At 40.3% G+C, this 14,699-nt stretch overlaps 1 protein-coding gene across 5 annotated transcripts in view; it reads left to right on the top strand.

Annotated features, from left to right (window-relative positions):
• The first annotated feature begins 10,133 nt into the window (after positions 1 to 10,133).
• TEK (TEK receptor tyrosine kinase) overlaps positions 10,134 to 14,699 on the top strand; it is a 125,125-nt gene continuing 120,559 nt past the window's right edge. For 4 of the 5 annotated variants that reach the window (XM_032137825.2, XM_032137826.2, XM_032137823.2 and 1 more), the window contains exon 1: positions 10,155 to 10,623. In XM_032137825.2, coding sequence (XP_031993716.1) covers positions 10,572 to 10,623 — 52 coding nt within the window. In that variant the 5' untranslated portion in view covers positions 10,155 to 10,571. Of the gene's footprint in view, positions 10,624 to 14,699 lie in introns of all 5 variants that reach the window. The other variant, XM_032137824.1, reaches the window with a different exon arrangement.

Raw genomic sequence — 14,699 nt, 5'->3', positions numbered from 1 at the left:
GAACCAACTGTACCTAATTGAAACATTTTACCTTTTTAGAGATAGGATCTCAACCTGTTGCCCGGGCTGGAATGCAGTGGTGTGATCATAGCTCACTATAACTTCAGACTCCTGGGCTCAAGGAATCCTTCTGCCTCAGCCTCCCGAGTAGCTGGGACTATAGGTGTGTGCCACCAAGATGGACTAATTTTTAAAAACTGTAGAGATAAGGTCTCGCTTTGTTGCCAAGGTTGGTCTTGAACGCTTGGCTTTAAGCAATCCTCCTGCCTTCACCTCTCAAACTGCTGGGATTACAGGGACAAGCTGCCTCATCAGCCCTGATTGAAAATTTTAAAACAGTCCATCAACAAGAGCAGAATACACATTATTTTCAAGTGCACATGGAACACATACCAAGATAGACCACATTCTGGGCCATAAAACAAACTTTAACAAATTTAAAAGAACTGAAGTCTTACAAAGTATGTTCTCTGATCACAAAAAAATTAGACTAGAAATTATTGGCCAGGCGCAGTGGCTCACGCCTGTAATCCCAGCCCTTTGGGATGCCAAGTCAGGTGGATCGCGAGGTCAGGAGTTCAAGACCAGCCTGGCCAAGATGGTGAAACCCTGTCTCTACTAAAAATACAAAAAATTAGCCGGGTGTGGTGGTGGTCGCTTATAATCCCAGCTACTTGGGAGGCTGAGGCAGAGAATTGCTTGAACCTGGGAGGTGGAGGTTGCAGTGAGCCAAAGTTGCACCACTGCACTCCAGCCTTGGCGACAGAGCCAGACTCCGTCTCAAAAAAAAAAAAAAAAAAAAGAAAAAAAGTAACAGAAAAAGAAATTATTTACCGAAAGGTACCTGAAAAATCCACCCAGATTTTGGAAACTAAGTACCACATTTCTAAATAATTCATGGGTTAAAGGGAAATTACATTAAATTTTGAACTAAACGAAAATGAAAGTTCAACATATCAAAATTTGTAGGGTGAAACTAAAGCAGTGCTTAGAGGAAAATTTATATCATTACATAAATATATTTTACAAAAAATAAAGGTCTCAAATTAGTGATATAAGTTTCTATCTTTAAAAATTAGAAAATAAAGAGCAAAGTAAGTCCAAAGCAAGCAAAAGAAGGCAAGAGAACGAGAACAACCAAAAATAATTTTGAAATTGAACAAAGTTGAAGGACTTCTTATTACCTGATTTCAATATCTGCTATAAATGTTGTAACTGGCTGGGCATGGTGGCTCATGCCTGTAATCCCAGCACTTTGGGAGGCCAAGGCAGGCGGATCACTTGAGGTCAGGCGTTCGAAACCAGCCTGGCCCACATGGTGAAACCCTGTGTCTACTAAAAATAGAAAAATTAGCCAGGCATGGTGGTGATGCCTGTAATCCCAGCTACTTAGGAGGCTGAGGCAGGAGAATCGCTTAAGCCTGGGAGGTGGAGGTTGCAGTGAGCCGAGATCACACTGCACTCTAGCCTGGGTGACAGAGCGAGACTCCATCTCAAAAAACAAAAACAAAAACGTTATAGTAACCAAGACAGTATAGTATTCACAAAAGAATAGACACATAGGCCTGGTGCAGTGGCTCATGCCTTTAATCCAAGCACTTTGGAGGGCCGAGGCAGCAGAATCAACTTGAGGCCAGGAGTTTGAGACCAGTGTGGACAATATAAAGAGACCCTGTCTTTACAAAAATTAGCTGGGCATAGTGGTGCATGCCTGCAGCCCAGTTACTTGGGAGGCTGAGGTAGGAGGATCACTTGAGCCCAGGAATTTGAAGCTGCAGTGAGCCACAATCACACCATTATACTCCAGCCTGGGTGACAGAGTAAGACCTTGTCTCTTAGAAAAAAAAAAAAAAAGACACGTAAATAAATGGAACACAACAGAGAGTCTAGAAATGTACTCACTTTTGTGGCCAAGTAATTTTTGACAAAGGTGCAAAGAAAATTCAATGGAGAAAGGATAGTCTTTTCAAAAAATGGTGCTGGAATGATTGGGCATCCACATGCAGGAAAATAAACCTCAACTTATACCTGACACCTTACACAAAAAATTAACTCAAAAAGGATGTTACCTAAGTATTAAAATTATGAAACCTTTAGAACAAAGCATAAGGAATAATCTTTATGACCTTGTGTTAGGCAAAGATTCCTTACATATAATACAGAAGCACTATTTATTCAAGAAAAAAATGGATAAATTCCACTTCTTTCAAATTAAAAAGGTTTGCTCTGCAAGAGACAGTGTTAAAAAAATGGACAAGCCACAGATTGAGAGAAAATGGTCGCAAATCACATATTTTGACAAAAGTACATAAAAGACTCAAGACTCAACAATAAGAAACAAACAACTGAATTGAACAATGCGCAATTTGAACACTTTACCGAAGAGGATAAATGGATGGCAAAAAGAACATGAGAAAATACTCAACATTGTTAGGCATTAGGGAAATGTAGATTTAAAAATCACACTGATTTATTTCTCTGCACACCTATTAGGATGGCTAAAAAACAAACACACAAAAAGCAACAATCACAAGAGCTAGCAAGGATGCAGGATAACTAAAACCATTTTTGTTTTTTCAGATTTTTTTTCTGCAAACACTATGGTGACTTACAGAACTTTATATGCTGATGATGGGAATAAAAAAAAAACGGCACAACCACAACAGAAAAGTTTAGGAGTTCCTTAATTTCAGTCCCAGGTATTTACCCAAGAGAAATGAAAAACATGCTCACACAAAAATATGTATGTGGATTTCTGAACATTAAATTATAAAGATGAATAAAGTCATAGGGACTTTATTCATAATCACTCAAAACTGAAAATATTCGAAATAGTGAATAAATAAACTGGTGAACAGATAAGCAAATTATGGTGTGTCCATACAATGGCATACTTTTGAGGAACAAAAAAGGAACAAGCTACTCATACATGCAAGTACATGAATTTATCAAATGAATTATGCCAAATGAAAGAAACCAGATTTAAAAAGCTGTATTCTGTATGATTCCTTTATATGACATTCTGAAAAAAATCAGAACTATAGGGATAGAAAACAGATCAGTGATTCCCTGTGGCTGTTTGTTACGGGAGGAGATTTTTACTACAATGGGATTTAAGAAAACTTTTGGAGTGATGGATTTTGGGGTGATTGGAGCACTTATTATACCAAGGTATGCATTTGCCAAAAGTTATGGAATTGTGTACTTAAAAGGAGTGAATTTCCACCTCATACCTGTTAGGATTTCCACTATCCAAAAACAACATCATCATTATCAACAACAACAACCACAACAAACCCCGAAAACAGCAAGTGAATATGGAGAAATTGGATCCCTGGTGCACTGTTGGTGGGAACACAGAATGGAGCAGCTGCTATGGAAAACAGTATGGAGATTCCTAAAAAATTAAAAATATAATTACCATATAATCTCATAACCCCACTTCTGGGTAGATATCCAAAAGAATTAAAAGCAGGATCTTGAAGACATATTTGCATACTCATGTTCTTTGCAGCATTACCCATAACAACCAAGAGGTGGAAGCAACCTGAATGTCCACGGACTGATGAATGGATGCAGAAAATGTGGTATATACATATGATGGACTATTATTCAGCCTTAAAAAAGAAAGAAAGAAGTCTTGTCACATGCTACAACTTAGATGAACCTTGAGGACATTATGCAAAGTGAAATAAGCTAGTCACAAAAAGACAAATAATGCAGGATTCCACTTGTAGGAGGTAAGTAGAATGGTGGTTGAAGGGGTTAGGGGAGGGGAAATGGGGAGTATTCAATGGATATAGTGTTTCAGTTTTTCGAGACAAAAAAGTTCTAGAGATCTGTTGTACAAGAATGTAAGTATAGTTAACATTACTGACCTGTACAATTAAAACCAGTTAAGATAGTAAGTTTTATGGTATGTATGTTTTCACCACAATTTTCTGAAAAGGTGGTGAATTTTACTGTATATAAATTATATCCCAACAAACCTTTTTGGAAAAAAATGACCAAAATTCTTAATTTTATTTCGGTTTCACACTTTGCATATGACTTTATAATTGTACAAATCAAAAGGTGGAGTTTATGTTTCCGCCCCTGGATGCAGTCTTAGTGATATGAATTGATTTGGCCAACAAAATGTACAGTAGTATTGATATGCTAATCCTAAGCCTAGGCCTCAGGAGAACTTGTCTATTTCTACTCTGTTGGATTTCTGAGCCTGCCACGTTAAGAAGTCAGGCTAGCTTGCTGGAAGGTGAGAGAGTTAAAGCTCTGCCAGCCTGGTTGCCACACGGGCAGTCAGCCCACACCTGAAGCTGAACTACCTTAATGGCTGACAATTGACTGTGAACACATGAGGGAGGCCCTCTGAGATCAGGGGAACTGTGCAGGGCAGCCCGAACTTCTGACCCACAGAATCACGAGCTACATAAACGATTGTTGTATTAAGCTGCTGCATTACGTGGTGGTTTGTTAGGTATTGGTAGCTACCAAGAGGAAGGTTTCATAGATGAGATGACATTTGAATTTTTTTTTTTTTTTAATTCGAGACAGAGTCTCACTCTTTCCTCAAGCTGGAGTGCAGGGGCGTAATCTCGGCTCACTGCAACCTCCACCTCCTGGGTTCAAGCGATTCTCCAGTCTCGGCCTCCTGAGCAGCTGGGATTATAGGCGTGCACCACCACACCTGGCTAACTTTTGCATTTTTGTAGAGACGGGGATTTCACCATGTTGGCCAGGCTGGTTTCGAACTCCTGACCTCAAGTGATCTGCCCACCTCGGCCTCCGAAAGTGCTGGGATTACAGGCATGAACCATGGCGCCCGGCCTGGATTGTATTTTGAAGGAGGAATAGGAGTTTACTTTTTCTTTTCATGTTATTTTATCATTTTTAAAGCTTTTTTTTTTCAAGGCAGGGGAATACCTGTATCTGTGTCCTATATATTCTATCTATACCTAGCCTATGTTATCTGCGGCCACATGATCTCACATGGTTGCAAAGACATCCAGGTTACTCCTTCTCTCTTTTTTTTTTTTTTGAGACGGAGTCTCGCTCTGTCGCCCAGGCTGGAGTGCAGTGGCGCAACCTCGGCTCACTGCAAGCTCCGCCTCCCGGGTTCACGCCATTCTCCTGTCTCAGCCTCTCCAAGTAGCTGGGACTACAGGCGCCCGCCACCAGGCCCGGCTAATTTTTTGTATTTTTAGTAGAGACAGGGTTTCACCGTGGTCTCGATCTCCTGACCTCGTGATCTGCCCGCCTCGGCCTCCCAAAGTGCTGGGATTACAAGCATGAGCCACCGCGCCCAGCCTACTCCTTCTCTTAAGCCATTGGGAGAAGGCATAGGATGATTCGAAATAAAGTACAGAGCTCCTGCCCTAAGAGCTTACAGTCTATCTGGAAAGATGCCACCTGTGTCTAGGAAATACCAGGAAAAGAGAAAAAAAAAAAGTATGAGAATTGGTGTTCTCTAGTCTAAAGGGTACGAAAGCGAACAACTACTAGAACTTTACTGCTTGTACCACCCTTTGGTATTCAACAGCACAATGCCTGATTTTGTGATTTAACTTTTCCTGTTTTGATGCAGTGCCGCCACGCTGGGGTTTTGTAATTATGAGCTTCAAACGCAGAGACAACATCTTCTATTTCTGTGTCTCTTCCTACAGTGAATAATACAGTCCTTGCCATTTCAACGTTAACAAAAGAAAAAGTAAAAGAAAAATGCTGCAATAGCTGAGAGAGTTTAGAGTAAATGGGGTTTGGAGAGGGTCGGGTATTTTCCACAGCCAAACCAGAGTGGATGTTGTCACTTTAACTGTGGTGTCCTGGCTGAAGGCCAAAACTTAATTGTTAATGACCCTTCCTTTTTTTTTTTTTGAGATGGAGTCTCACTCCGTCCCACAGGCTGGAGTGCAATGGTGTGATCTCGGCTCACTGAAACCTCCACCTCCCAAGTTCAAGCAATTCTCCTGAGCCTCCTGAGTAGCTGGGACTACAGGCATGTACCACCCTGCCTGGCTAATTTTTGTATTTTTAGTAGAGACGGGGTTTCACCATGTTGATCAGGCTGGTCTCGAACTCCTGACCTCGTGATCCGCCCTCCTTGGCCTCCCAAAGTGTTTAGATTATAAGCGTGAGCCACCATGCCTGGCCTGACCCTTCCTTTTCTGCTAGCCACTGTTATGTACAGCGGGTTCACATAAAAGTTCATTAATGTCCTTAAGAAGTCAGATGGGATGGCTCTGGTGGCTCAGTGCCCACAGACCAGCAAAAGACAGAATGTCCAGGCTGTACTGTAGGTGGCTGGCACCCCATCTTCTTGGTCACCTCCTGGAGGCCACACTTTATGTACCTGGATTCTATTTCTTTTTTAAAATTATCCTATTTTATTAATTTATGAATTTAAAATTTTTGTGGGTATGTAGTAGGTGTATATATTTATGGGGTACATGAGATGTTTTGATACAGGCATGCAATGTGAAATAACCACATCATGGAGAATGGGGTATCCATCCCTTCGAGCATTTATCCTTTGTGTTATGAACAATCCAATTACATTATTTTAAAATATACAATGAAGTCATTATTGCCTATAATCACCTCATTGTGCTATCAAATAGTAGGTATTATTCATTATTTCTAACTAGCTTTTTTTGTCCCCATTAACCATCCTCACCACCTCCCCTACCTTCCCACAACACTTCTCAGTCTCTGGTAACCATCCTTCTACTCTCTATCTCCCTGAGTTCAATTGTTTTGATTTTTAGATCCCACAAATAAATGAGAACATGTGGTGATTGTCTTTCTGTGTCTGGCTTATTTCACTTAACATAATGACCTCCAGTTCCATCCATGTTGTTGGAAATGACAGGATGTTATTCTTTTTTATGGCCAAATAGTACTCTGCTGTGTAGGTGTTCCGCATTTTCTTTATCCATTCATCTATTGATGGACACTTAGGTTGCTTCCATATCTTAGCTATTGTAAACAGTGGTGCAGCAAATATGGGAGTGTAAATATATTTTTGATGTACTTATTTCCTTTCTTTGGTGTATATACCCAGCAGTGGGATTGCTGGGTCATATGGTAGCCTGGATTCTGTTTCTTATTTGCCAGTGGATGTTTTAAAGTATACATCCTATTGCCCTGGGTCAACTTTCTCAAGGACGTCCCCTCAGTCTTTTTCATTTTTACATATATGTTCATTATTTCTAAAAATGTTAAAATTATAGAAAAGTATAAAAAAGAAAATAAAAATTATCTTTTCCAACAACTCAGAAATGATCACTTTCAACGCTTTCATATATGTTAGTTGTATATCTGTGGTGTGTATTTGAGTGTGTATAAATTTCATTCTGTTTAAATTGTGTTTTTTTCCCAATCAACAGTATACCATAAACATTTTCACATCTTTTTATGTCAATCTGATTTCACCACAGTATTTGAACACTTATCTGGAACTTCATTGTATACCATGATTTTTAATAAATAATCCATTTTTGTTGACTATTTTGATTATTTCTAGGCTTTGATTATTATCAACTATGCTTCTATAATGTCCTTATACACAAATTTTGGGGCACATATTTGATTTTGGCTTGGTATATATCATAAAAATGGATTTTCTGGTGGGGCGCAGTGGCTTACACCTGTAATCCCAGCACTTTGGGAGGCCAAGGGGGGGGGTGGATCATGAGGTTAGGAGTTCGAGACCATCCTGGCCAATATGGTGAAACCCCATCTCTACTAAAAAGTATAAAAATTAGCTGGGTGTGGTGGTGCACGCCTGTAATTCCAGCTACTCAGGAGGCTGAGGCAGGAGAATCGCTTGAATCCAGGAGGCGGAGGTTGCAGTGAGCCGAGATAGTGCCACTGCACTCCAGCCTGGGCGACAGAGTGAGAGTCCATTTCAAAAAAAAAAAACAAACTTGATTTTCTGGGCCAAAGGATATGCATACAAGGCTTTTGCTTCGTGTTTGTGATGTTGACCTCTAGACATGTGATACCAGTGTATAGTAGTAGTATGTTAGTTATTTTCCACCTCTTTCAGAAAAACCGTTTCGTTATCTATTGATATCTTCGTTAATTAGTCTCAAAGACTTTTAATGTTGTCTGTAGTGTTTTTCATGTATTGAGTGCAAAAATCAGGAAATAGAAAATGAAGAATCAGCCAAGAGCCTTGTTTGTTTGCTTGTTTTGTCTGTTTTGTTTGGTTTGGTTTTCTTTATGGTTTTACTGTAGATATGTCTGGAAAAATCAAATTAAATGGAATGAGCTTGACTCATGAGGAGGCCCCTTTCATTTTCCTCAAGTGAATTAATGGAGCACCCACCGATCCTGACATTAGTTATTTCAGAAGCACACTAAGAACTGACCGTACTTCTCAGTGTCACCAAACTATTCTTATCTGTCAAAGTTTCATTTCAAATACTTCTGTAAGGTCTAGGTATACCCTGCTGGTGTTTGTGACGTCCTACATTACTCTTGATCTACTTTTGAACTATGAAACAAAGGAAAAGTTGGAGGTCCAGAGCTCAGGATTCAGATATTACCTCTGCTACTCACAGCAGAGCAAGTAACTTAGCCTGTGTGGAACTTCATTTTTCTTTCTTTTTTTTCTTTTTCTTTTTTTTTTTTTTTAGACAAGAGTCTTGCTCTGTCACCCAGGCTGGAGCAGTGGCGCGATCTCGGCTCACTGCAACCTCTGCCTCCCAGGTTCAAACGATTCTCCTGCCTCAGCCTCCAGAGTAGCTGGGGCTACAGGTGCACGCCAGCAAGCACAGCTAAATTTTGTATTTTTAGTAGAGACAGGGTTTTGCCATGTTGTCCAGGCTGGTCTCAAACTCCTGACCTCAGGTGATCCACCCGCCTTGGCCTCCCAAAGTGCTGGGATTACAGGCATGAGCCACTGTGCCAGGCCCACTGTTTTGTTTTTTTTGTTTTTTTTTTTTTATGATGATAAACTTAAAGTTATCTCATAGGAATAGAAAATAGCTTTTTAGTAGAAGCTCTTGGAATTCAAATTGAGACTAAATGGAAAGATGAAAGAAAATAAACTTCATAACATTTAATGAGAACCTTCAATGAACTAGGCATAGTACCAAATGGTTTTATATTTTTAAACCTCATTTATTCCTCTCAAAACACCTGGGAAGGAGGTATTTTTGCCATTTTACAGCTGTTGAAACTGAGGCTCAAAAAGATTAAGTGACTTTTCTCAGCTACACATGTGGCTGAGCCAGTATTTGAACCCAGTTCTGTTTGCAGGCAGAACCTGGGCTTTTTCACACCTGCAAACTGGAAACATTAATTGGTTCTTAAGATCATCATAGATGTGATAAAACCTGGGACAGAAATTAGTCAAGACTAGCTGCATCTGCCTTTTCCTCTGGTGGATAGGAAAAGGAGTGTAATGATTTCCTCAGGCATGAAGGTCGATGATGAGCAAAGTGTATACTCTCTAATCTAATGTCATAATTCATATTGTGGAGTAATTATCATCTGGAAAAGTGTAGGGTCTCTGACCTCATTTTAGATATTGTACATTCAATGGCTATTTTTATTTTGGCCCATGTACTCTCTTTGCTCTTATGAGCACTATTTTTATCCCAATCTAATCCTGTAAGTTTGTGTTTTTACACAGATTAGTTTTTAAATGTTATATATAATTTGCTTCTGAAACACCATTGCTCAGTGACTACGAAATCCTTCTCATTACCAAAATCCTTCTATGCCAGCTTCTTCAAGAAATTTGATCACCTTTAGATGAATTGTTAATTAAAATTAAAGCTATAGCCAGCAACATGGGTATCTTTGGGCTAATGGCCAACCAACAGGCCATCTGTGTGAAAGAAAACAGCCTAACAATTTTGGACTCCGGTCTCTTGGGGCTACATTGAGCATTGACCTCACCGGTGCTCACTGAAATTAATTGCTTTTCAGGTTGTATTTTCTCATCACGGAAACCTTCTTTTCTCAATTCAAACCATGTGGGTTAAAATGAGAAAACAAAAGCCAAAACGGCTCCCCACACCCAAAAGCTCCTTCTGTCAGAGATCCCAGTAGCCCCGGGAGAGCTGTTAGAAGTCTGAGAAGGATTGGTCATCATCGCATACCATACATAGGTGGAGGGCTTATTATTCTCAGTTTCCCGCCTATGAGAGGATACCCCTATTGTTTCTGAAAATGCTGACCGGGACCCACACTTCCAACAAAAATTCCTCTACCCCTACAGCAGCAGCAGAAGCAACAGCAACAGATAAGTGTTTTGATGAATTGCGAGATGGATAGGGCTTGAGTGCCCCCAGCCCTGCTGATACCAAATGCCTTTAAGATACAGCCTTTCCCATCCTAATCTACAAAGGAAACAGGAAAAAGGAACTTAAAACTCCCTGTGCTCAGACAGAAATGAGACTGTTACAGCCGGCTTCTGTGCTGTTCCTTCTTGCCTCTAACTTGTAAACAAGACGTAGTAGGACGATGCTAATGGAAAGTCACAAACCGCTGGGTTTTTGAAAGGATCCTTGGGACCTCATGCACATCTGTGGAAACTGGATGGAGAGATTTGGGGAAGCATGGACTCTTTAGCCAGCTTAGTTCTCTGTGGAGTCAGCTTGCTCCTTTCTGGTAAGGTTTGGCTTTATTTTTTTTAATTGAGTATTTTAAAAAACAGAGTTAGTGACTTCTGGGTGCTCTCCCCAAATCTCATCAGTGCTGATTAACAAGGGGTGGCTGTAGCAAAGGCACCGTTTCTCTGTGAGTCTCCAGTCAATATGTGTGGAAGGATTGAAATGCAAAGGCTCTGTGGCATGAACTGATTTTGTTAGAGTTTGTCTTCTGGGTGACTGGCCCCTGTGTTATAAACTCTTTGAGGACCGATTAAATTATCTTATTTGAAGAGATCTCCTTACTATCATGCATTATTTTCCTGCTCCTCATTCTAGAGTGTTTTTCTTGTTGATTTTTTTAAAGAACAAACCGGTTTTACCTGCTTTAAAGAAAATCTTCAGTAAAAAGTGAAATTCATGCTGAGAAATACAGGGGCCCAAATAAGGCAGTATATAGATTGTCACTGTTAAAAGAGAACAAAGATGCTTTTGTGTAAAAAGATTTTATATCTACATCCTATTTTAAGCAAAGCAATGAAATTGTAGGCTTTTTTTTTTTTTTTCTTGTAGTTAGGGTCAGGGAGATTGGGGCTATTAGAATTTTTGTTTTATTTAAAAAAATTTTTGCCATGTAGTAATTCATAAAGGGTTTACTGGCCCAATGAAGCAAAAATTTAGGCAGTTACCAAAATCGTTAACACAGGAGAGTATATGAAGCCTGTTGTAGAGTGAAGGAATGGTTGGCCAGCGTGTTTGGGTTCAGTGTGTTTATTGCTCAGATACTCCAGATAGTGGTGTGCCTCTGTAGCTCACTCAGCCTATGTGACGTAGGCAGAAGGCAGTATCCAAACCTGAACTACAGATCACAAATACATTATCATTGCCATCAGTCTCTCCCCTTCGGTTTGAAAACATTATAATTATAATAACGAAAATTGAATTGATATTGAAGATAAATTTGGGAAAATTCACTAAACTTCATGGATATAGGCTATATTAATAAAATTTGATTCGAGTATACATATCTGCAATATTTCCTAGATGTTTGAAATATTTTATTAAATATTCAAAAAACTAAACCAATTAAATAACAGAGTTGAATACCATTTGTTTTATAGCTCTCAACAACCAATATATTGAGAATTTAATATTCTTAAAAGTAAGAATGTATAATACAAGTTGCTAAAAATTAAAGATTTTCGGTGGCTTCAGTATTTATATGGAAATTGTTTAAATAATGTTGACTTCTCCAATGATATGTGCATGAAATCTGGAACTGATTCTATACCAGGGATTATAGTGATGTGAAGCCCAGGTGTCTATAGTTTCTCTGAGGTGCTTCGTAGGTTAATACACACACAACTGTTTTCATTCACTTTTTAACCCCTAAAGCAACTATGTTATAGCACTTTGCAATACAGGCTTAGAAGAATTGTCATAAAATCAAACAAAAAGTTACGTGGCCAAAATAGTTGCTCCATGTCTAGACCTTAGATCCCTGAAAAAAACAGCACTACCTTTAAAAGGGAGAGGACCAAGGAGAGGAAGTAGGTCATGTTCTTGTTAGGAAGGGTGACACTAGCAAGGTTAGTTTCTGAGGTAGGTCTGTTGTCTTGATCGTAACTTGCATTCCTAGTGTAAGCCTCCATGCCCAAGACTGCTCAAGGCTTGATAACTGCAACAACAAGAATCCAGCTAGATCATGTCCACAGCCACAGGAGCCCGTTCCTCTAGTCAAACTCCTGGTAGACTATAGCAGTGCAGCAAGGGGCTTATGGCTTAAAGGTTTATCTCTCTAGTGCAGTGGGTTGTTTCTCATTTCTTTTTTCTGAACCCACAGACTGAAAAAAAAAAAAGCCACTTTTTTTCAGTGAAGGTGGCTCTGGATGACAGAGTTGCTGACCCATAAGAGGGCTGGAGGGGGTGTGTAGCTCTCAGAAGCTCCTCACAAATACTCCTAGATTCTGTTGCTTTTCTTTTCTCACTTGAGAATCATTGCTAACTTCAGCTTTCGAACAGGTTCTATTATATTCGCTTTTCCCTGCTCTCCCATCCTCGTAAAATCAGGCTGCTCTCTTTAAAAAGTTGTGTATGTAGAAAACTAACAAAAAAATCACTGTGATTTATCATAGTATCTTCTACATGATCAACACTGATCTAATAGGAAGTCTCTAGTCTCATGCCTTCATACCTCTTTACTGTGTCACTTGACTTTTTTTTTTTTTTGAGACAGAGTCTCGCTCTGTCACCCAGGCTAGAGTGTAGTAGAGCAATCTCAGCTCACTGCAACCTCCGCCTCCCAGGCTCAAGCTCTGTCACCCAGGCTAGAATGTAGTAGAGCAATCTCAGCTCACTGCAACCTCCGCCTCCTAGGCTCAAGCGATTCTGTGCCTCAGCCTCTTGAGTAGCTGGGACTACAGGCTTGTGCCACCATGCCCGACTAATTTGTTGTATTTTTAGTAGAGACGGGGTTTCACCATATTGGCCAGGCTGGTCTCGAACTCCTGACCCCAAGTGATCCACCCGCTTCGGCCTCCCACACTGCTGGGATTACAGGCGTGAGCCACCACCCCCGGCCTTGTCACTTGACATTTTAAATAACAACTGGATTCAGAGATAGCAGACATCTTGTCTGGGGTGGCAGAGGAAACAGTTGTAAGGTCAGGGAAGTGCTCGCACATGAAACCTCCTTGTTAGGGCTGGTCTTGGAAGGCTAGTGTCAGGTCTGAGTAATCAAGGGTGGAGGTCTGGAAGCTGGGATCAGAGACACCCTTTGGAATTATTCTCAGAGGGAGGAGCTTGCTTTTTTCACAGATGCTCCCTTCCAAGCATTGTCTTCATTGTTAGGTCTCAGCATTTCCCTTTCAGCCCTGCCCTGGGGGAGCTTCCTGGAAGAGTCTAGTTCTTCTAAGGCGTCTCTCCAGGAGGGAAGGAGCCTTCTAAGTTCATCTCAAAAGACTATGTGATGTTCTCTGGGGAATTTAGGTGGGTGGGCTCTAAATTCTTCTGAAACTATCAGTTTGCCTCCTGAGCCTCTATCTCCCCAAAGGATATCTGCGTGATTGTATCACCTGCTTATTCTCTGTAGATGGCTTACTGGTGAGCTCACAGAATCAGGATTTAAATAGATTGTTCTAGGCTGGAAGGGTGGAAAACCAAAACAAAAAGATACCATTTCAAAATAGATAAATGTCTGGTTCTGTGTTTGGGTTCAAGAAATAAATTATGTATATTTAATGTGGGAGAGACCTGGTTTGTTGAAAGTTCTTGTGAATGACACCTAGGTTTTGGGGATATGCAAAACTCATGGAAGACAACATATGCTAAAAAGGTAATGCATAAGCTGTAATATGTTGCATTAGCAGAAATATGGAGTCCAAATATGAAGTCCACTTAAATCTACTGCTAAGAGCACATCCATGAAACACTGAAGACCTGAGAAATTTAACAGCAAACATAGCAGGCAAACTGAAGGAGGAAACATGGATTACAAAGTCAAAGCCCAAATTGGATAACCATAAGCAAGTTATTTCTCTAACCCACATTTTTCTCATCTTTTACGGATGAAATACCCATTTTCCAGGGTTTTGATGAGAATCAAATGTGATAATGCCTGTGAAATGCTTAGCCAGTGAGAACTCTCTTAATAAATGATGCTTGGGGCCGGGTGTGGTGGCTCACACCTGTAATCCAGCACTTTGGGAGGCCAAGGCAGGTGGATCATGAGGTCAAGAGATCAAGACCATCCTGGCCAACATGGTGAATCCACTTCTCTACTAAAATACAAAAATTAGCTAGGTGTGGTGGCAGGCACCTGTACTCCCCAGCTACTCGGGAGGCTGAGGCAGGAGAATCGCCTGAACCAAGGAGGCGGAAGTTGCAGTGAGCCAAGATCACTCCACTGCACTCCAGCCTGGTGACAGAGCGAGACTCCGTCTCAATAAAATAAAATAAAATAAAATAAATAATGAAGCTAGTACAATCAAAAGAGAAGCGTTGCTATGAGAACTACTGTGCTAGTCAAGACTGATCTAATCTGCCCCAGGATGTAGGAGAACCGCTTAATATTCATAGGTGCTGTCTCCTTCTACAAAA

This window comes from Hylobates moloch, unplaced genomic scaffold (genome assembly GCF_009828535.3).
Source record: "Hylobates moloch isolate HMO894 unplaced genomic scaffold, HMol_V3 SCAFFOLD_19, whole genome shotgun sequence".
NCBI lineage: Eukaryota > Metazoa > Chordata > Mammalia > Primates > Hylobatidae > Hylobates > Hylobates moloch.
This window is presented reverse-complemented; position numbering and strand designations above follow the sequence as displayed.